Below are 20,936 nucleotides of genomic sequence, written 5' to 3' on the forward strand. Positions count from 1 at the left end.
TTGTCGACATCCAGAAATTTTGGTGGGATACCCCCTACAGGAGGAGACGGATGAGTGGTGTTCGTGTGTTTTTGTAGATCCACTTTTTTAAACATCTTTTTCTCAAACCACACGTCTAAATTACGAACCGTTTTCACTATTGTGTTTTTTACGTTGACATCTTCGAAACTAGATACCATGTTGATAGCTTTCATCAAACTTTTTTAGGCAAAATTTGTGCTCCCAACTACACTAACATGTGCTCCTAACTGAAATAACAGTTCTCCCTACTATTACTAATATGTGCCCCCCAAGCTGTAGTTCCAACTATGAATATTCATTTCTGAGCTCAGGCTCATATGCTCCTGGTGAACTGTAAAGTAAAAAACACTAGAAAAGTCCAGAAAAATTGTTTTTTTTCATGAAAGATGTTTGAGTGCGTAATGTCCATGTCAAATTTTGTCATGTTTGGACATCTGAGCAGCTCTTAGTAAAAAAGAAAAAAAATTGAGTATATATCCAAACATGATGAAATTTGACACGGACATCACGCACTCGAATATCTTTCATTATTTTTTCTAGTAGTTTCTTATGTTACTGTTTACCCTTGGGTGCAGATGCACCCAAGAGCCGAAATGCCGCGTCCTTCCAACTAGCACTAATCTGCATGCCTCCAATATATGCTCCAAACCAACACTAATATGTGCTCTCTAAGTGAACTAACCTATAAGTAGGAGCAACATGTACTTCTCACGTGCATGTGCTCTCAAGTCTCAACTAGCATTGACCTGTGCTTCTTACGTGAACTAATCTATGCTCCCAAATGACACTAACCCGGGCTCCCTATGTGAATTAAACTTTGCTCCAAACTTGCACCAACGCGTGCTTCCTATGTGTATGTGCTCCAAACTAGCACACTATTGTGCTTCCTACATGAACAAACGCGAATTAATATACACTCCTCCACTGCAACCTACATGTGCTCTAAAAACAGGAAAACCCGAGAAAATAAAAGGTAAGAGAAATCCCAAAAAACCCTAAAAAAATTGAGACAGCTCGGAAAAATGAGCAAATCCCAAAAATCTATTTATTTTATAGAAAAAAACCAAACAAAACCTAAAAAAACAGGCTCGTGTGTGGAGGTGCGTCCACATGCGACATATGACGAAATTGGGACGCAACACTTGAAGCGCTTCCACACCCAGGGAAAATGCCCTCATAGGGGACGACACTCCTGACTAATTTTTTAAAAATATATAGGTATTTTTAATAATAGCCAAGAGATCAAATTAAATAATTTTTTGTGGTGAATCAAATTAAATAAATAAAGCATTGTTCAAGTACTTCGGGCCAGGTTCGGGCTTGGTGTTTTCATACTGGGCTTTCCAAAGCCTAGCCCAAAACCTGGGCAGCCCAGAGTATGATTCGTTCGTCCCCTAGTAGATCCTCACCAAACGTCCAATGCAGTGAAATCCCAAAAGGTTAGGTGCAAAATGAGAAAAAGGCCCGCATCGTCAACACGGCAGCGTAAACGGCTGCCAAACCTGCTGCACTCCCTCCATTCTGGAGAAGCGCGCCGCCGCCGGGCTACAATCATCGCTAAGACCGAAATTAGAAGATTCCGAGGGATCTAGCCACAAAAGGCTAAGCGCCATCCCAGAGGAGGAAGAGTATGAGAGCGCGGCACCTACAGCCAGGAAATCCCAGAATCCACCAACAGCAAGCTTGCAAGGCGGCCAAACGCGCACCAAATCGGCGCCCGCCTGCTTCACGGGATCGATCCCGGTCGATTTCTATGGCGTCCCGTGGGATTCGCGGCGCTTCCTTCTCCCGTTCTTGATCAGGTACTGTTCTTCCGACAGGAAGAGATCTACTTGCTGGCAGCGCTCTGTTTAGCCCCGTCCTGGGCGTGAATTTTGCCGATTTTGGATGCCTGTTGCAGGAATGGTCGGTTTTTGAGTTAGAATTGTCGAAATAATCGTTTCTAGAGTTCAAGAGATGGCATCTTTGCTTCACCCAGTTATCCAGCTTTGGCGGATGCTCTTGTTTGTTCTGTACCATCTCAGTTTGATAGACAACATTGGGGTGTCACCCAAGATTTTGCCTTAATGTCCACAAAGGCCACAGAATTTGTGTTTTTTCATTAGAGCTCGTAATCCCACCCTGCATTACATGTATCCGTTATGATTTAATCTGATCTTCTGGCTGGCAGTTGTTCACCGGAAGAAGACTTGGGAATGCAGAAAGATGTGCTGGCGTAACAGCAAACACTTACTTTGTGCAAACAAGATCAGAGCTTCGTTCAAGCTCATGCTGTGGGGCTCTCATGATAATGTGCTGCATACTGGTACTGTTGCTCCTCTCTGTGGTGTGAAGCACAGTATACCGAAGGGGTCAGTATTTGTTGATAATCACATTTGTGAAGACAGTTGACATCTGCTCCATTCATGAGGTATACAGTCTAGATACTGCTATATAAGCGGTGTGTGTGGTGTTCGTTTGTTTTACTCCGTTCAGATAGCTTGATATGATGGATGAGAGGAGGACTATCTTGATGGGCCGTTATGAAATCGGGAAGCAATTGGGACAAGGAACTTTTGCGAAGGTGTATTATGCCCGAAATCTTGCAACTGGCCAAGCTGTTGCTATAAAGATGATCAATAAAGATAAGGTTACCAAGGTTGGACTTATCGAGCAGATAAAGAGGGAGATTTCAGTAATGAGATTGGTGAAGCACCCAAATGTCCTGCAGCTTTTTGAGGTAATGGCTACCAAGAGCAAGATTTATTTTGTATTGGAGTATGCTAAAGGTGGTGAGCTTTTCAACAAAATAGTAAAGGAGGGGAAGCTTAATGAGGATGCTGCTAGGAGGTATTTCCACCAATTGATCAGTGCTATTGACTATTGCCACAGCAGGGGTGTTTATCACCGTGATCTGAAGCCTGAAAATCTACTCCTGGATGAGAATGAAAACCTAAAAGTCTCAGATTTTGGTTTGAGTGCCCTGGCTGATTGCGCGAGGCAGGATGGTCTCCTGCACACCACATGTGGAACTCCAGCTTATGTTGCCCCTGAAGTGCTTAGCAGGAAAGGCTATGATGGTGCAAAAGCAGATGTATGGTCCAGTGGAGTAATTCTGTTTGTGCTTGTGGCTGGTTACCTTCCTTTTCATGAGGCAAATCTGATAGAGATGTACAGAAGGATTTCCAAAGCGGACTTCAAATGCCCTCGGTATTTTTCCGCTGAGCTGAAGGAGCTATTACATAAAATCCTTGATCCAGATCCCAGTACTAGGATTACAATCTCTAGGATAAAGAGAAGTGCTTGGTACAGAAGACCAGTTGAGGTAAATGCAAAGAAAACCGAGCCTGAAGCAAAGCACAACACCTTTTCAGCTGAAGCTGCGTCGCCAGGCTCGACAGGATGCAGCACTTCTGAGGGAAATCAAGGGTCATTAAGCCTCCCAAACCTGAATGCATTTGACATCATCTCTCTGTCAACAGGGTTCAATCTATCTGGGTTTTTTGAGGATGAGTATGGTCGCAGGGAAGAACGGTTTACCACTAGGCAGCCTGTAACAATAGTACTTACAAAGTTGAAGGAACTGGCCAAACGCTTGAAGCTAAAAATTAAGAAGAAAGAAAATGGAGTCCTGAAGTTGGCTGCTCCAAAGGAAGGAAAGAAGGGGTTTCTCGAGCTTGATGCCGAGATTTTCGAGGTAGCCCCTTCTTTTCTCCTAGTTGAGTTGAAAAAGACTAATGGAGACACTATGGAGTATCAAAAGCTGGTGAAAGAGGAAGTAAGGCCAGCACTCAAGGATATTGTATGGGTATGGCAAGGTGATCAGCACCATCGGTCAGAGCCGATTCTGCAAGGGGAGCAACATCAGTCACCGTCGCCAACACAGCAGCCACATGATGAGTTGCAACCACCATTGCAACAGCAAGAGGGACAGGATCAGTTGCACCCACCTTTACAACCACAGGAGCAGCAGGACTTGCAGGAACAACCACCATTGCCACCACAGAATGGCTTCAAACACCAAGATTGACATGATAGCAGTACCGGATGAAAGTACCTCGTGTGTGTTTCCCTGTACTTCTAATTCCATACTCTTTGCAACCATGATTTATAGACAGTCTTTTTTCCTCTTGAATTGTAAAGCTTGTGTGTATAACATAAGTGAATGTATAGTTTCAGTTTTGCATACTATAGGGGGAAATGAACTCTTGATTCCGTTTTTGAACCTTCTTGAAATAAAATGACTGTTGACCAGCACCATCTAGTTCTTGGAGTTTCTAACTATTGTAATTTGTTTTCCAAGGAGAGTGAACCTATGTAATGATAGAAATCAAAGTTGGTAATGGTCAAAGAACACATTTCTGGGAGGATGGTTTGGAGGTATTGTGCTTTGTAAAAATTCAATCGCCTCTATAATCTAACCTTCAGGAAGAATGTCAGTTTCAACTGTATTTGAGGTGGGTTGGGAATGTTTAAATTTCAGATCGCGACTTGGTGGGGGAGCTAACTGTTATCATCTGGCAGGAATTACATAATTTCTTTGTAGATTTTGAGCTGGGGGAAGAGGAGGATAAATGTGTTTGCTTGGTTAAAGTGGCAGCTGGTTTTTTTTTTAGCAGACGTCGAGGTTGGGCGCGGATGTAGAAGGATCGACAAGACACCAGCAAAAAGGATGGGAAAAAGAACAAGGAGGAGCTACGCCGAGATGAAAGTTCCCGATTAGTCTTGTTTTGATGTTTCTGAGTTACCGCTACTGTCTGGTAGTGATAAGCTCTGCTGTTTTTTGCTGGCTTTGGTAGCTGGAGTTTGCTGCTGCGTTAGTTCCGATTACGATTACCCCCCGAGTGGGTGTCGTCGAGACTGGTTTTCTTGTGGGTTCGTGACAGGAACTGAACGTGAGGCCGGCTTGTCTGTTGTTTTATCAGTTTTCAGAGATGAAAACTGGGTGCGATGCTCCTTGATTCGAGAAGTCTTATGACTGATCTAATCGGTTCTGACTTTTGATTCAGGACCCATGCTAACTACTCCCTCCATCCTATAATATAAGAACGTTTTTGACACTACACTAGTGTAAAAAACGTTCTTATATTATAGGACAGAGGGGGTAGAACTAAGCCTTCTTGGGGATAATTGTAACTAGCTCGTGAGTTTGCCACTTGAACAGATGAATGTATGGCATCCGAGGCGCAGAGTGAACAACAGCAACGGAGAAGACAGTGAAGCATGCCATGATGCTTTCACAGATCATATTGGCTACCGCATTTGTGATTCTCATGACAGCCGCATGTCCTAGTGGCTTGCTGTTGCTTCCCGATCAATGAAATAAAATTATTTTACTTTTGCCATGGAATGGCAATTGTGATCATTGTCAAAAGCTAAGAGTGGCACCAGTGAAATGTCAAAATCTAGAGTAACATAACAAAAATTGGTAAAATCTAGAGTGCCAAGAACAAGATTTTCCCTTTCGCGTTGGGACTGCAGCGACTCAGACGAAAGGGAACGATATATTCCTTATTACTGTTTATAGCCGGTTTTTTAGTTGCGCTTTTGTTTGGTTTTCTATTTTTTATTTTTAAAAGCTAATTAAAAACATTTTTAAAGAACACGACTTTTGAAATGATTATGGATTTTTTAATCTGAACATGAACATTTTTTATTTTTCTGGAACTATGTGACACTTTTTAAAAACTCTTTTTTTCTAAAACATTTTTCTAGAAAATTAAATATTTTTATTTTTCAAGAAAAATTTTAGAGAAAAAAAAGAAAAGAAGAAACAAAACAAGTAAAAAAAAAGTAGCTCCCTGTGTGAATGGTCGACAAAGCTAAAAATCTCTACTACTTAAAAAGAACGTAAAGTTCACATTTCACCTCTCTTTCGTCCAACCTTCCTTATATACGTTCCATTCTTTCTTTCTCCTCTTTGATTTTTTTCTCACATCTCTGATTTTTTTCCCATGCATTTTTTTAGAACGAAGGCTCGCAATGAGCCCGACAACACAACATCAAGCACATCGGCCGAACGATACAAGGGAGCACCCTAGAAAGCTTTCAACTCAATGCAGTATACTAGCTCAAAACATAAAGAAGAGGAAGCCCAAGCTAGTACACGCCACAGACCGCAGCAAACACGAACCAAGGATTGCGAGCAGCATGAGCACGACGAGGACCTGCAGAAACAGAGTGGAGCTGTGGACATGACTGAGTCCAAGGTTGTAGACATCTCTGATTTTTCTCCCATACATTATCTCTAACTAGTAAATTGTACATGCTCTGCATGTCATTTGAATATGTATGCAAATTTCAATTCATGGATACACGGCTTGCTCCCTTCAAACATGGTACCTTCGCACGTAAAGCCTCATCGAGTTCATTATTGTAGCCATTCTTAGTATCAGTATCTCGTACTAAGCTTACTTTGAAACTTCTTGAAAACTTCCAACTTCTCCCTGACGCAATTAGTGTGCGCGTTGCGGACACTCTGCCGGTGTATGTACCTTGACCAGTTACATGCATGAATGGATAACCTTAGGCAAGTGAAACTTTTCCTACATTGGTATATAGTGATGGTTCTAGAAATCAGTGGTACGTTCACTGGTACTGTAGTTCGTACTGTAGCTGCGAATCCCACAATTTTCAGCCATCTGATTGACTCTATCAGCGGCTCACATTGCTTTTTGGTTTTGAGACCCAAACATTTAAAACTCGTACACTATAGAGTAGTGTAGATATAGATATAGAAATAGAATTAATTGTCTCATGTTTTATTAACTTACTAAAATAAAAACATATTTTGTTTGGTAAGTCATTAAATTCTTACCAAATAAGTGCTTAACAATAAAATAGCAGATAAATCATGGCGATTGCATACAAGAACTTGCTATGATTTTACCGCATCAATATAATAATGGACGTGCAATCTAGAATGTTTATACTCCCGTTGCAACGCAGGGCAATTATCTAGTAATTTAAAAAAAATAGTGCTACACGCTACCCAAAATTTGGTATACGCTAGAGTGCTAAAACTGGTCGGCCCAGATCCCTAGTTCCCCATGTGAATGACTAACAAATCACCAAAAAAGAGCTGTAAATAGGAATATCCGACATAATAAGGGGCAAAACTATGTATTGTTTCATGTGAGACCGAACAAGGTCTAGCCTGAAGAAGCGCCCACGGAATCGCTAGTATTGGGCTGACCCAACTTCCTAGTTACTTAATTTCTCTTTTATGTTTATTCATTAATTTCTTTTTGTGTTTTATATTTGTTTATATTTTTGAAAAACTCTAAATACATACATTCAAAACTGAATGCTCTTTCAATAATTCAAAAACCTCAAATATGAAAATGTTAACATAGTTTAATTTTTTTGTTTACCGTATTTGTTTTCAAAACGTTGATAGCTTTAAAAAAGATGGTGGTGAAAACATGTTAACTGTTTCAACAATATACGTAGCATTTTGAGAAAATATTTATAAAAGGTAAAAAAATGTCGTCTAATTCAAAATCAATTCACCATTCAAACCAATTGTACATTACATTTTAAAAATGTTCATGGGTTTCAAAAAATATGTTTGTGACATTTTAAAAAATGCTTATATATAAGTACTACTTAAAAAGAACATAAGGTTCTCATTTCAGGAAAAAAATTATATGAGATCAGGTCTCACGGGCTAGCAGGTGAGACCCACCTTGATGAATGACATGTGACATTCACAAATCATAAAGCATATAATCTCTCTCCCCCCTGATTTCAAGTGAGGGGTGGGGTTGATGCTTTGTGATTTGTAAATGACACATGTCATCCATCAAGGTGGGTCTCACATGCTAGCCCGTGAGACCTGGTCTCATATAATTCTTTTCCCCCATTTCACCTCTCTTTCGTTCAACCTTCCTTATATACGTTCCACTCTTTCTATCTCCTCTTTGATTTTTTTCTCACATTTCTAATTTTTCTCCCATACATTATCCCTAAAATAGAATTAATTATCTCATGTTTTATTAACTTACAAAAATAAAAATAAATTTTGTTTGAAAAGTCATTAAATTCTTACCAAATAAGTGCTTAACAATAAAATAGCAGGTAAATCATGGCGATTGCATACAAGAATTTGCTATGATTTTAGCGCATCGATATAATAATGGACGTGCAATCTAGAATGTTTATACTTCCGTTGCAACGCATGTGCAATTATCTAGTAATTTAAAAAAATTAGTGCTACACGCTACCCAAAATCTGATATACGCTAGAGTGCTAAAACTGGTCGGCCCAGATCCCTAGCTCCCCATGTGAACGACTGACAAATCGCCAAATCAAGTGGATCAAAGGCAAAAAAATGATAGTTTTCCCTCAAGTTAGGGTTTTCCTCCTCCCGGAGGCGATTTTCGCCGCCGTCGAGAAGTTTTCTTCCCTCTCGCCGATCTAGCCAGGAAACGACTGAGGAGTGATCAAGGGGTGATCATTGGGACCGCTACCCACTCCTGGTCCGCTCCCTGGTTGTTCGACGGCGCGCTAGGGTTTCCACCAAAGGCCCGATCCATCTACATCGGGTTAGTGATCTCCATGGATTCGACCGGGGCCTCGGGGTCATCTGCGGTTAGCGATGTTGAAGCAATGATGAAGGAGCTGGGGCTGCGTGAAGAGGATTTGGACGACGTTGTGTTTGATGAGAAGGAGGTGCCACAGGAGGCGGCGAGATGGGTCGCCCTTGCTAGGGTTAATACCAATAAAACCTACAGCAAGACTTGGTTCTATCGCAACATGAGAGCTGCCTGGGATATTGCGCAAGAATCAAAGTTCAGACCTTTAGAGGATAATCTGTATACTGTGCAATTTACATGTTTAGGAGATTGGGAACGGGTCATGCAAGATGGACCTTGGAACTTCTGAGGTGACGCAGTGATCCTAGTGCCATATGACGGAGTCACCAAGCCGTCCCTGATCAAGCTTGACTATGTGGACATCTGGGCTCAGATACATGATGTGCCTGACCTCTATGCGCATCTAGTCGGCCCACTTGCTTCAAAGGTGGGAGAGGTACTGCATGTGGAGCAGCCATCACATGATTTCACGGGGAATTTTTACCGCGTCTGGGTTCGTATCAAGGTAGATAAAACTCTCAAGAATGCAGTTTCGATGATTAGAGATGGCAAGCGCCAAATCTACAGAATTAAGTACGAGAGGTTGCCGGACTGGTGCGCGGTCTGTGGCATGTTGGGACACCTTTTCAAGGAGCATGGTGATGTCATACATCCTCCCTCGGCGCTGGTATTTAAAGATCTGAGAGCTAGCTGGTACCTGCGATCTGGAAAGGGACCTGGAGAAGGTAGAGGATGCCGGGGGGTCACCGTGGTGGCCGATCCGGTGGTCGCACAAAGTCCTATGAGATGAGCAATGAGCATGATGGTAATGAATACACAGGGGAGGCTGGTGATGCTGGCGAGGATATGGCTTTTGAAGAGAATAGAAAAAAGAGATCGATTACGACAGAGCATGCAGTTAAGGCTACCACCGATGGCATGAGAGGAGAGGCGGCAAGCTCAGATGCTAATCAGCTGGCGCTCATACTGCATAGTGATGCCCCGCTGAGCCCTCCCCCGAAGAGGGATTCGAAGCGCAACAAGGTCTCAGAAGGCAAAGATGGTGTTGGCAACACAAAAAACCCGTTGGCGGGCTCCTTCGAGGGGCGCCGCCGGGGATAATGAGTGCCCTAGTGTGGAACTGCCGTGGAGCGGGTAATGCCGTGACAGTTCATGAAATTCGCGATCTCGCGAAGAAGTTTACCCCTACCCTTCTGTGTATCATTGAAACTCAAATAGATGGTGTTAGGGTAGAAGCATTAGCAGGAACTTTAGGCTTTGACTGTGCTTATGCGGTTGATAGCCAGGGTAGAAGTGGAGGCATTGGTTTGTTTTGGAATAAAGAAATAAAGATTGAAGTTTTGGGTTACTCCGTGTATCATTTAGATGTCTCTATGAAGGAACCGGGAAAGGAAAAATGGCGCATGACAAGTGTGTATGGTGAAGCTTAGACCAACCTGAGACACCAGACTTGGGATGTTTTGAAAAATATAAGCACGTTAAGTACGCTGCTGTGGCTCTGTATAGGGGACTTTAATGAAGTGTTACGCTTGGAAGAGCACGAAGGAGTTGGGAGACGCAGTAACGCTCAGATGCAAGCCTTTCGGGAGGCCACAGACGTATGCGGTTTGCTTGATCTTGGATACAGAGGCCGTTTTTGGACGTTTGAAAAGAAGGTTGCAGGAGGTACATTTACGAGGTGCAGGCTAGATCGTGCGCTATCCAATGCGCAATGGTCTGCTATGTTTCCTCTGGCCAGCGTTGAACACTTGGAAGTTGCAACATCTGATCACATCCTGATTCTGTTGCAATGGGCCGGATCGGATAGAATAACGACTAAACATAGCTTCCGCTATGAAGTGATGTGGGAGACGCACGAAGGACTGAAAGATACGATATCCAGTGGGTGGTCGGGGCCGCCATGCATGACCGTACACGAGATGAGACAGAAGCTAACTGCCATGTCAAAGAACCTCCAAGTGTGGAGTCGTGATACATTCAGTAGTGTCCGCAAAGAAATAAAACTGATGCAACAGGAGCTGAAGCGGCTACGAGATGATCCGGTGAGGACGGGCCCGAATCACTTGCAGCTCAAAATTAATGAGAAACTAGTCGAGTTGTATCACCACGAGGAGATCATGTGGAGGCAAAGGGCAAGAGTACAATGGCTTGCGGCTGGAGACAAGAACACGAGATTCTTCCACTTGCGGGCTAGTCTAAGACGAAAAAAGAACATGATAAGGGCCCTACAGAATTCTTTGGGAGTTTTAGTGGAGGATCCGGTTGAGTTGAAAGTGTTGGCAAATGAGTTCTACCAAGATCTCTATACTTCAGAGGGCGTGCATGATATGGAGCTGTTCTACAACATGTACCGAGGAAGGTGATGGCTGGCATGAATGCTAATCTTTGTGCCCCATATACTAGTGATGAGGTAAAAACGACGCTTTTCCAAATGTTCCCAACTAAGGCACCAGGGCCTGACGGCTTCCCAGCTCATTTTTTATCAACGTCATTGGGACATATGTGGAGAAGAAGTGACCAGAGTGGTGCTCAGGATTGTTAGGGGGGAAGAAAGCCCCGAGAGCATCAATGACACAGTTTTGGTTCTTATCCCAAAAGTCACTAATCCCTCCCTCCTGTCACAGTTCAGGCCTATCAGTTTATGTAATGTATTATACAAGATTGCCTTTAAGGTTGTGGCCAACAGGTTGAAGCTAATCCTGCTGGATATTATATCAAGGGAGCAATCTGCTTTCGTTCCTGGAAGGTTAATCACGGATAATATCATTTGTGCATATGAGTGTCTACACTTCATGAAGAGGACCAAGTCTAAGAATAACAATTTTTGTGCTTTGAAGTTGGATATGATGAAGGCGTATGACAGACTTGAATGGCTCTACCTGCAAGCCATCATGGGCAAGTTGGGTTTTGAGCAGCAATGGATATATATTGTGATGGGCATGGTATCCTCAGTTTCCTTTCAGTTATGTTCAACGGAGAGAAGCTTGACAGTTTTCAGCCTACTAGAGGAATCAGGCAGGGAGACCCAATCTCCCCCTACCTATTTTTGATTGCAGCAGAGGGCCTTCCGTGCCTCCTGAAATCCAGTTTTGAGTCATCAACTTTGGTCGGTGTGAAAGTGGCTCCTACAACGCCATCTATTAATCACCTTCTGTTTGCAGATGATAGCCTGTTGCTTTTCAAATCTAGCGTGGAGGGAGCCAATGCAGTGTCAAACCTACTGGAATCTTACTGTAGTGCTTCGGGGCAGAGGATTAATCATGACAAATCCTCAATTTTCTTCAGCAGGAGATGCAGTCAACCCTTGAGGGACAGCATGAAGAACATCTTACAGGTCCAGAACGAGTCATTGACATACATGTATTTGGGGATGCCTACTGATGTGGGTCATTCCAAGAATGGGACTTTCAAATATCTCGTGGACAGGGTTTGGGACAAGGTAAAAGGCCGGATGGAGAAACTTCTGTCAGTGGGTGGTAAAGAAGTTTTGATCAAGTCAGTTGCTCAAGCTATTCCAGTTTACTCCATGTCATGTTTCAGATTGCCTCGTGGACTTTGTGACAAGATCACCTCCATCATACGCCAGTTTTGGTGGGGTAGCAAGAGAGGTAAAAGAAAACCTAGCTGGGTTGCTTGGGATGTGATGACCCGGCCTAAGCATGTGGGAGGTTTGGGTTTCCGTGATATTGAGATTTTTAACTTAGCACTTTTGGCTAGGCAGGCTTGGAGAGTACTCGATGACCCTGACTCTTTAAGTGCTCAAGTCCTGAAAGCGGCATACTTTCCAGGTTCAGATTTACTCGGGGCTGAGTTGGGCTCTCATCCTTCACAAATTTGGCGTGCAATTCTGGATGGTCGTGACATCCTAGCTCAAGGGATTATTAGAAGGATTGGGGATGGGGAGACAACAATGATTTGGGAGCAGAACTGGATTCCTCGGGACGGTGTCAAGCGTCCAATTACTTCTTTAATCCAACATCCGCCGATTCGAGTGGCAGAACTCATTGACAGCAGCTCCGCTGTATGGAGAGAGGAGGTTGTACGGAACACTTTTATACATTTTGATGCAGAAGCAATACTCAGAATACCACTTTGCCATAGAAGAGTACAGGACTTCTGGGCCTGGAATGAGGAAAAACGAGGAATTTTCACAGTACGTTCTGCATACCGCATGATAGTGAGGATCAAGTTGGAGAGGGAAGCATGGCTGGAGGAGAGTGAAAGCACGTCTCATACACCAGCAAGACAGGGAGGTTGGGATGATATCTGGTCGCTGCAGGTACCGACCAAGCTAAAAATATTCTTGTGGCGTTTAGCACAACACTCCATGCCTTCACAAGATCTCCTTCATCATAGAAATATGGCCACAACGCCGGCTTGTATTTTATGTGGAGCACATGATAGTTGGAAACATGCCCTATTGAGCTGCCCTGTGTCAAGGTGTACATGGGCCTTGTCGTCGGAATCAGTGCTTGAGCTGATCAGCACAAATCAGGAGGAGAATGCTAGAAGCTGGATATTTACCATGAGCGAAGCACTGGATACTGAGGCCTTCCAGCGGTTATCTGTCTCACTTTGGGCAATATGGAGTGCCAGGCGGAAAGCTATCCATGAGGGTATTTTTCAGAGTCCACATGCGATCAACGGGTTCATCAACTCTTACTTGGCAGAGCTGCGGTCACTTGAAACATCTCCAAGAACAGGCACATCAAGGGCTCATCCGGCAGCCAAGGTCTGGGTGCCACCACCGAAGAATCATGCTAAGGTGAACATTGACGCAGCCGTTAGCCGCAGCGGTCGTCATGGGGCAGTCGCGACCATCAGCCGTAGCGGAGATGGGACCTTTCAGGGGGCGTCAATGGTCGTATTCCCCACGGTGATCGACCCTGCTACTTTGGAGACCATGGCGATAAGGGAAGGGATTGCCCTCTCAATGGACTTGAACAATCAGAACGTTCACATAGCTTCAGATTGCAAGAATGTGGTACAAGAGATCAAGGAAGGGAGCAGATCAAGCTATGGTGCTATAATCCACGATATTAGTCTAGGTCTTAATGCCTTTATTTCATGTAATATAGTTTACGAAAGTAGGAGCTCGAATTTCGAGGCTCACAATCTAGCGAAGCATGCTTTACAGTTGGGACCGGGCCGCCATGTATGGCTAGCTCACCCGGGAAACCTTCCGTCCGTCCGTGTAAATGTGGTGACGAATTAAGAAAGCTTCATGTGATTGTCTCAAAAAAAAAGACAAATCGCCAAAAAGAGCTGTAAATAGGAATATCCGACATAATAAGGGGCAAATCTGTGTATGGTTTCATGCGAGACTGAACAAGGTCTAGCCTGAAGAAGAGCCCACACAATCGCTAGTATTGGGCTGACCCAACTTCCTAGTTAGTTAATTTCTCTTTTATGTTTATTCATTCATTTCTTTTTGTATTTTATATTTGTTTATATTTTTGAAAAACTCTAAATACATACATTCAAAACTGAATGCTCTTTCAAAAATTCAAGAATATGAAAATGTTAACATAGTTTAATTTTTTTTGTTTACTGTATTTTTTTCAAAATGTTGATAGCTTTAAAAAAGATCGTGGTGAAAACATGTTAACTGTTTCAACAATATACATAGCATTTTGAGAAAATGTTTATAAAAGGTAAAAAAATCGTCTAATTCAAAATCAATTGACCATTCAAACCAATTGTACATTATATTTTAAAAATGTTCATGGGTTTCAAAAAATATGTTTGTGACATTTTAAAAAAATGCTTATATAACATAAAACACTGTACATGTTGTTTAGAGAAATGCTTCAATCTCTATTTGAAAAAAATAATCTTTAACACATATTCAAAATACAGTTCAATGCATGTGTTAGAAAGAATGTTAATCATGTATTTGGAAAATATTAAACTTATATACAAAAATGTTTTCGATTTATATAAAAAAGTTGATCATGTGTTTTGAAAATATAAAATGTGTATGAAACTTTTTGACATGTTTTGCAAAAAAATAAAAAGGAAAAAAACAACCCAAAGTAAACTAGTAGGACTAAAGAAATAAACAAAGAAAACCAATCAAAAATAAATAGGAAAAATTAGACCTTAGAAAATCCAAAATAACCCTAAGAAAATCAAAGAATAACAGTGAGAACCCAATAAAAATCGAACGAAAAACGAAAACTCGCGCGCAATTAGAGAATTGGGCTTGCCGAGTAGAACTGCGCTATAGGCAAGACGTATTAGGAATATATATAGCCTTAAAAAATGTTAGGAATATATACGGCGGATACCACGCCTCAAATTTCGCGTGTACCGCGGTGGATAGCTAGGCAGCGCGTACCCTCCTGCCACCGCACACAACGGGTTTCTTTCAATTTTTGTGTATCTTGTTGGTTTTCTTTAGTGTTTTATTTTTCCTTTTGTTTTATTTATTTATTTTTACTTTCAGGAACATTGTTTTCCAATTCATGAACATTTTTTATTTTTTATAAATTTTTAAATACGAGCACAATTTTTTTGAATATTTACAAATAATTTTTAAATTCACAAACAATTTTTAAATGACAAAAAAAATTCGAAACAGGAATAAAAAAATTGAATTTCCGTAATATTTGTGAAATAGTTTTTTGAATCAATGTTTTTTAATTTGGAAACATTTTTCTAAATTCATGAACATTCTTTGAATTCATAAACATTTCTGTTGTACCTGCGAACATTTTCCTGAAATTCATGATTTTTTTATTCCTCGAACATTTAAGAATTACACCAACAATTTTTAAAATCTGAGAACATTTTGTAACTTGGGCCTTTTTTTAGTTCTGATTTTTTTAAAAGAGCAAGAAGAAACAAGATTAGAAAAGAAAAATAGAAAAAACAAAAAAAATGCCCCCGCCCCAGAAATGGTTACCTACATGTTAGTTTATTTTTCTTCTCTGTTTTTTCATTCGTTATTTTGTTTATATACATTTTGGCAAACGTTAGTGTGTATAAACCTAAATTTACTGAAAATTTTAACACATTTTTTTGATAGTGAAGTTTTACAAATAGCATTCAATTTTTTGTGACATTTCAGAAATGGTCAAGCGCTTATTAATTATTATACAATGTAAGAATATGTCAGTGTAATTAGAAAAAATGTTTCATACCATTCAAAAAAAAAGTTTTTAACATCCGAAACAGCGACATATCCTACGTGACTTCCTCTCGTTCTCCTCCCTAACCCTAGGTGGCAAGGTCAAACTCTCCCCTCCAGGCTTCACCAACGAGCCCGTTGATTCGCCCCCCCCCCCCCTTGCCTGCCGCTCTAACGGTTGTTGGCGGAGAGGGGAATTCCGGTGCCTTCTCTCAGATTAGTAGTTTAGGTTAGGTTTAGTTTATTCGGTGCTCATGCGGATGGTTGCGCTTCTTCTTCGAGTTTATCTTTTGGGCTTTGATTCTCCTCGAGTTCGTCCGTTTGGGCATAGTCGATGGAGCTTCGACACATATTTCTGTCGTCTCCCTTGGGGCTGTGAGGTTAGGGTTTCTCATCATGTGGTGACTATTTTTGTGTTAGGTGCTACAGATCTATGCAAGAATTTGGCGGTGACGACAACAGCTCCAGCGCGTTGGTCCTTAGGGGCACGTGCACAAAGCCTTCCCAACTCTCACTGATAAGGTCAAGCTGGGAGAGGCGACAAATGCCAGTCGGTGGCTAGTGCTGGCGGCAATAGTGGTCTTTAAGTAGTCTTGGAAATTCGATGTAAATTTTATTATGTTTGATACTTCGGGTGAACTTTTATAATATCTGATCCTTTTTCACAAAAAAAACATTTTATTTTTAAAATGTTCACATATTTCAAAAATATGTTTGTGACATTTTAATAAACTGTTTATAGAATGTACAAAAAAATGTGAAGTTAAAATGAAATGTTCAATGAGCATTTGAGAAATGCTTGACATGTATTTGAAAAAAAATCAAAAATCAAAATTCGGAAAAAATGTTTTCATGAATTTGATGTATACATATACAATTCTCTGATGTATACAAAAAATTACAGTGTGTATTAAAAAAGTAGACATCAAAAAATATATTTATCAAATATTACACATGTATAAAAATTGTTCCTAATGTATATAATATTTTGTAACGCGTATGAAAATAGTAGACATGCGTTAATAAAAGCAAAATAATTGAAGGAAACCGGTGAAAGCCAAAGTAGGAAAGAAAGAAAACTGAAGAAAGAAAGAAAAAGAATAAGTAAAAATAAAAACCAAGGAAAACTATAGAGAAAATGAAGAGAACCATAAGGAAACCCAGTGACGGAGCCAGGATTCGAGTATAGGGGAGGCCGAGTACGTATATTGATCGAATCTTGTTGATAATTACTAGTTGCTTCTACTAAAATTGTTGATCATTGGGGGGGGAGGGGGGGCAGGCCCCTGCTCATCCCCCTGGCTCCGCCCCTGAGGAAACCAATGCAAACAGTGAAACCCCATTAAAGAAAACTATAAAGAATTAAAAGTCGGGCGATAACTACAGTACTTTCGGCGGGCTCAGTATTGCCACGCCAGAGGCAAGACCGAGTTAAGCCTTGCAGCGTGCGAGAAGTAGTCCTACAAAGGGTTCCTTTGAGTCAAATAATTTTCATAGAATTTCTATTTACTGTTAAAAAGGGGATTTTCATAGAATTTTGAAGGATTAGTTTCCTTGGGTTTTTATTGATCCTTTGATTAATAGTACTGAATCCTATAGAATTTTTCCTACAGACTTCTTTGTATTACACTACGTAGGAATTTTAGCATCCATTTTGGGAGGTCCGCTATGCCAAAAGCGAGAAAAACTCCACCCCTTTTCTTTTGACATTCCCATGCCGCCACACGGGGGATAATAAGCTCATGCGCTTGGTTTTACTTCATCCTAAGCGAAAGAAGACTTCCATGTCCAAGTTTAGCTCAGACGTAGCTATCTTCTTTTTGAGCGTGAAGAAGTGTCAAACCAAAATACCCAATAAGCATAAGCATTAGCTCTCCCTGAAACTCCGAGTCAAACATTTGTTTTTTCTGCAATGCAATCAAACAAATCAAAATCTTGTAGGATTGAGATAAGCATGGGATTTCAATCCTATGTTTTTCTTATCGCCCTTGCTTTTAGAATCCTGCGAATCAAAGAAACCCTAAAAGTTTGGTCAACACAAAACTTCTTAGCAAATACTCGAACTGAACTTTCTCCACCCAAAATAATAATACAAAGCTTGCTCGGAAATACTGGAGTGGAACCTTCGTCGCCCCCAAATAAAATCAGAAAAATGCCATGTTTGTTGCGCGGTGCAGGGGGGGAATGAAAAGGACCAAGAACGTGCATTAACTTCTCATCCGGCATTCCCGTTTCCTTCTTGCAAGCAGTGTCAGTGCGCCATCTACGTCGGGAACTCGTCAAGCAATGATGAACAATCACAGTGATCGTTTTCGAACGAGCAGGTCCATGGCGCAACAAAGGAAATAAGCATGACAGGAGTACTACTTAACACCAAAGTTCCAATCGGCGGCAGGCTGGCAGCTATATAATTTGTCCAATGCAATTTCAAAATAAATTCAAATGCTCTACTTATACTCCAGGGTGGTTCTGGCGAAGGCTGGCCACTATACAATGCGATTTTGAAACAGCCGCAGAGCAAACAATGATATCCCACCTGCAGTTCCATCAAATGTTTTTTGTGGGACAAGCAGGCTAACCGACACATTGTTCGTCAATGTAATTACTAAGTAGCCAAGATTAATGCACGTAAAAAATTAAGTTGCTGAACCTGTTGCATGGTTCGGTTTGGCTGTCGGTTTCATCTATTCTCCAAGATATACAAACGGTAAGCAAATTCATCATTGTGCCATGACATGTCAATTTAAGCGTGCAGCTAGTCGCGTGTGTAACTTGGCTAATTTGGAAGTGCAGTTTTGTCCCGCCATGGCCGCTTAAGATTCTCACACAAATGGCCGCCACATGATCTCCCGTTGCATTTCCGTTCCTTTTCCAATCGTGAACCGTGCAACGGCCGTCGGACACCAACATCTTTCATTTATATCTGATAAACGAGTGACCTAACTAGTGTTTTTTATGACTTTGTAGCAATGTGTGGGCATCATGCTAGGTACAATGCTTAGCTCGGCTTGAACAAAGCTCAAACTCGAGTTATAGAACAAGCAACGTCTACTCATACGAAAGCATAGGGTTTCTTCAAGGGCAGCTCAGCTCAGCTTGATAAAATTTCCAAAATCATGTTCAAGAGCAAGACTTTTGACGGCATGGTATGGTACATATGTACTTAGGCATGGTAGTACTAACCGTTAGCGAACGGGGCCGGAGTCCATGGAGCAAGTACGGTTGGTCCACCGTGCAGTTCTGTGGACAAGTGGCGCTGGATTTCAATAGCAAGCGTACGTGCGTAAGTACGAGACTGACCGGCAACCAAACCACCAAGCGAGTCTCGTCCGTTTATATAACACGCCGCGTCGCTTCCGGCTACATGTGTACCATCCTTCACTCCAAGCTACTACAGAGCCACTACACCGGTGCACTACGGTCGACCGGCCTCCAGCCCGGTCGGTCTCTCTCTGGCTCCGGAGAGACGAGCCAGTCACACACAGAGAGCGATGCCTCCGAGCGCCGGCGAGGTGGCGCGGCCGCAGAGCCCGCTCCGCGCCATGATGCCGCAGAGCCCGCTCCGGATCAAGCAGGGCGGCAAGTTCTACGAGCGGCTGCTCACCAAGGAGAGCTCGGGGGCCAACCCGTCGTTCCGGTACTACGGGTCGGAGCCGGGCTCGGTGCCGTTCGTCTGGGAGTCGGAGCCCGGCACGCCCAGGGACGCCTCGCGCATGGTCGGCGGCGCGCTCCCGGCCATCACCCCGCCCCCGTCCTACCTGCTCCGCCAGCACGGCGGCATCAACGTGTCCCGCCGCGGCACGGCCAAGGGCAGGAAGAAGCGGTACAGGCTCAAGCGGGCGATCAAGGTCGGCTTCATCGCCGACATGTTCCGCAGGCTCGCCGTCGGCAAGGCCTGCTGGTCGCGGCCGGGGCCGTCGCCGGCCCAGGTGTCGTCGTCCAGCCGGTGGCTCGTGGCGTCGGAGAAGCCGCCCGAGCAGCATCAGCACGGACGCCACGACGATCAGGTTCCCGCGGCGAAGAGCAGCGCCGTGGTGTGCTCCGGGGCGCGCCAGATGAGCCCGTGCTGGATGCTGCCGTTTCGCGGCACGGGCAACCGGAACCGCGACCGCGACTAGGCGTAGATCGGCCTCGGCGTGTCAGGTGCGGCGGAGCCATCAAAGGGGATTAAGCACACGATATAACTGCGGTTTGTTAGTATTACTACTATACTACTTTTGTTGTTATGATGATTGTGAAAGGTGTCAGCAGAATATGAGTTCTCTGCAGACTTGTTTACAGTTCTGTCATCAGCAGGCCGACCGACTGTTGTTGCCTAGTCTTAGGGAGCTTGTCATTACTGGGTTAATTTGTGCTTGGAACTAGTAAGGGTTTGCTTATAATTATGCACGAGTGACGTTTTCAAAAGGGAAGATCCAATTTATCCAGGCACTGCTTGGTTCACTTTGTATTCCCACGCTCCTCCACTGAAAACGTGCAATCACGTCCTCCCGTCCAAATCATCTGGTGATTAAGTACTCACCGCCATGACAAGAATTATGGAACGGGGGCATTCAATAGGAGAGAAGTATGAGCTTGTTAACCATCACTTTTGCATTTAAATGCATACATAATCACAGATACTAGTACTATAACACTACTCATATACGAAATCACATGGCGGGTATGATCGATGTGACGAGACGAGAGTGACTCGCGTGTTGCATGTAATAAACACACTTTAGCTAATTCTTGGATGCTGAAACTTTGGTAAATTTCATTCACCTAAAATTTGCACACCAATTAACTTGAAAATCGAATATTCATAGTGAGGTTAGGGCTTGTGTTGGTGAACATCAAAGAAAAGGGTTTGCTTTGATGAACATCACAGAAAAAAGTTGCTCTTCTTTCATACAATTTTTTCTTCTTCTAAAAATACCGAACTCAATAGTTGCATAACAGTTCATACCATCTTTTATGTTTATGAGCAAAAGTTCTAGCACATCAAAGTCAAACTATCTGTTATATGTTGTAATACTCAGATTTAAATAATAAATTCATATTATAATTAGATAAATGCCAAGGACCAACTGCAAGATTTTCTTAGACATGTAAAATTTAATCAATTCTTTGCACCCATGTCAGTCCAAACATGCATGCTATTTGAAATGGAAGCTTTCATTTGATTCGTTGCATCGTAACAATCGATACTACAAGTGAACAAGTTA

The 20,936-nt window shown here is 42.5% G+C and overlaps 2 protein-coding genes across 2 annotated transcripts; both read left to right on the plus strand.

Annotated features, from left to right (window-relative positions):
• Window positions 1-1,511: 1,511 nt before the first annotated feature.
• On the plus strand, window positions 1,512-4,257 carry LOC119269434 (CBL-interacting protein kinase 11-like). Its single transcript, XM_037551260.1, has 2 exons — window positions 1,512-1,823; window positions 2,192-4,257. The coding sequence occupies exon 2, from the start codon at window positions 2,507-2,509 to the stop codon at window positions 4,028-4,030; it is 1,524 nt and encodes a 507-aa protein (XP_037407157.1). The 5' UTR covers window positions 1,512-1,823; window positions 2,192-2,506; the 3' UTR covers window positions 4,031-4,257.
• A 14,854-nt stretch (window positions 4,258-19,111) lies between these two features.
• On the plus strand, window positions 19,112-20,134 carry LOC119272246. Its single transcript, XM_037553769.1, has one exon. The coding sequence runs from the start codon at window positions 19,221-19,223 to the stop codon at window positions 19,845-19,847; it is 627 nt and encodes a 208-aa protein (XP_037409666.1). The 5' UTR covers window positions 19,112-19,220; the 3' UTR covers window positions 19,848-20,134.
• Window positions 20,135-20,936: the final 802 nt, after the last annotated feature.

The sequence above is a fragment of the Triticum dicoccoides genome, chromosome 3A, assembly GCF_002162155.2.
Source record: "Triticum dicoccoides isolate Atlit2015 ecotype Zavitan chromosome 3A, WEW_v2.0, whole genome shotgun sequence".
NCBI classification, from domain to species: domain Eukaryota; kingdom Viridiplantae; phylum Streptophyta; class Magnoliopsida; order Poales; family Poaceae; genus Triticum; species Triticum dicoccoides.

Excerpts from the sequence above, each read along its gene's own strand:
- LOC119272246 (XM_037553769.1), top strand. The coding sequence starts at position 19,221 with ATGCCTCCGAGCGCCGGCGAGGTGGCGCGGCCGCAGAGCCCGCTCCGC.
- LOC119269434 (XM_037551260.1), top strand. The coding sequence starts at position 2,507 with ATGATGGATGAGAGGAGGACTATCTTGATGGGCCGTTATGAAATCGGG.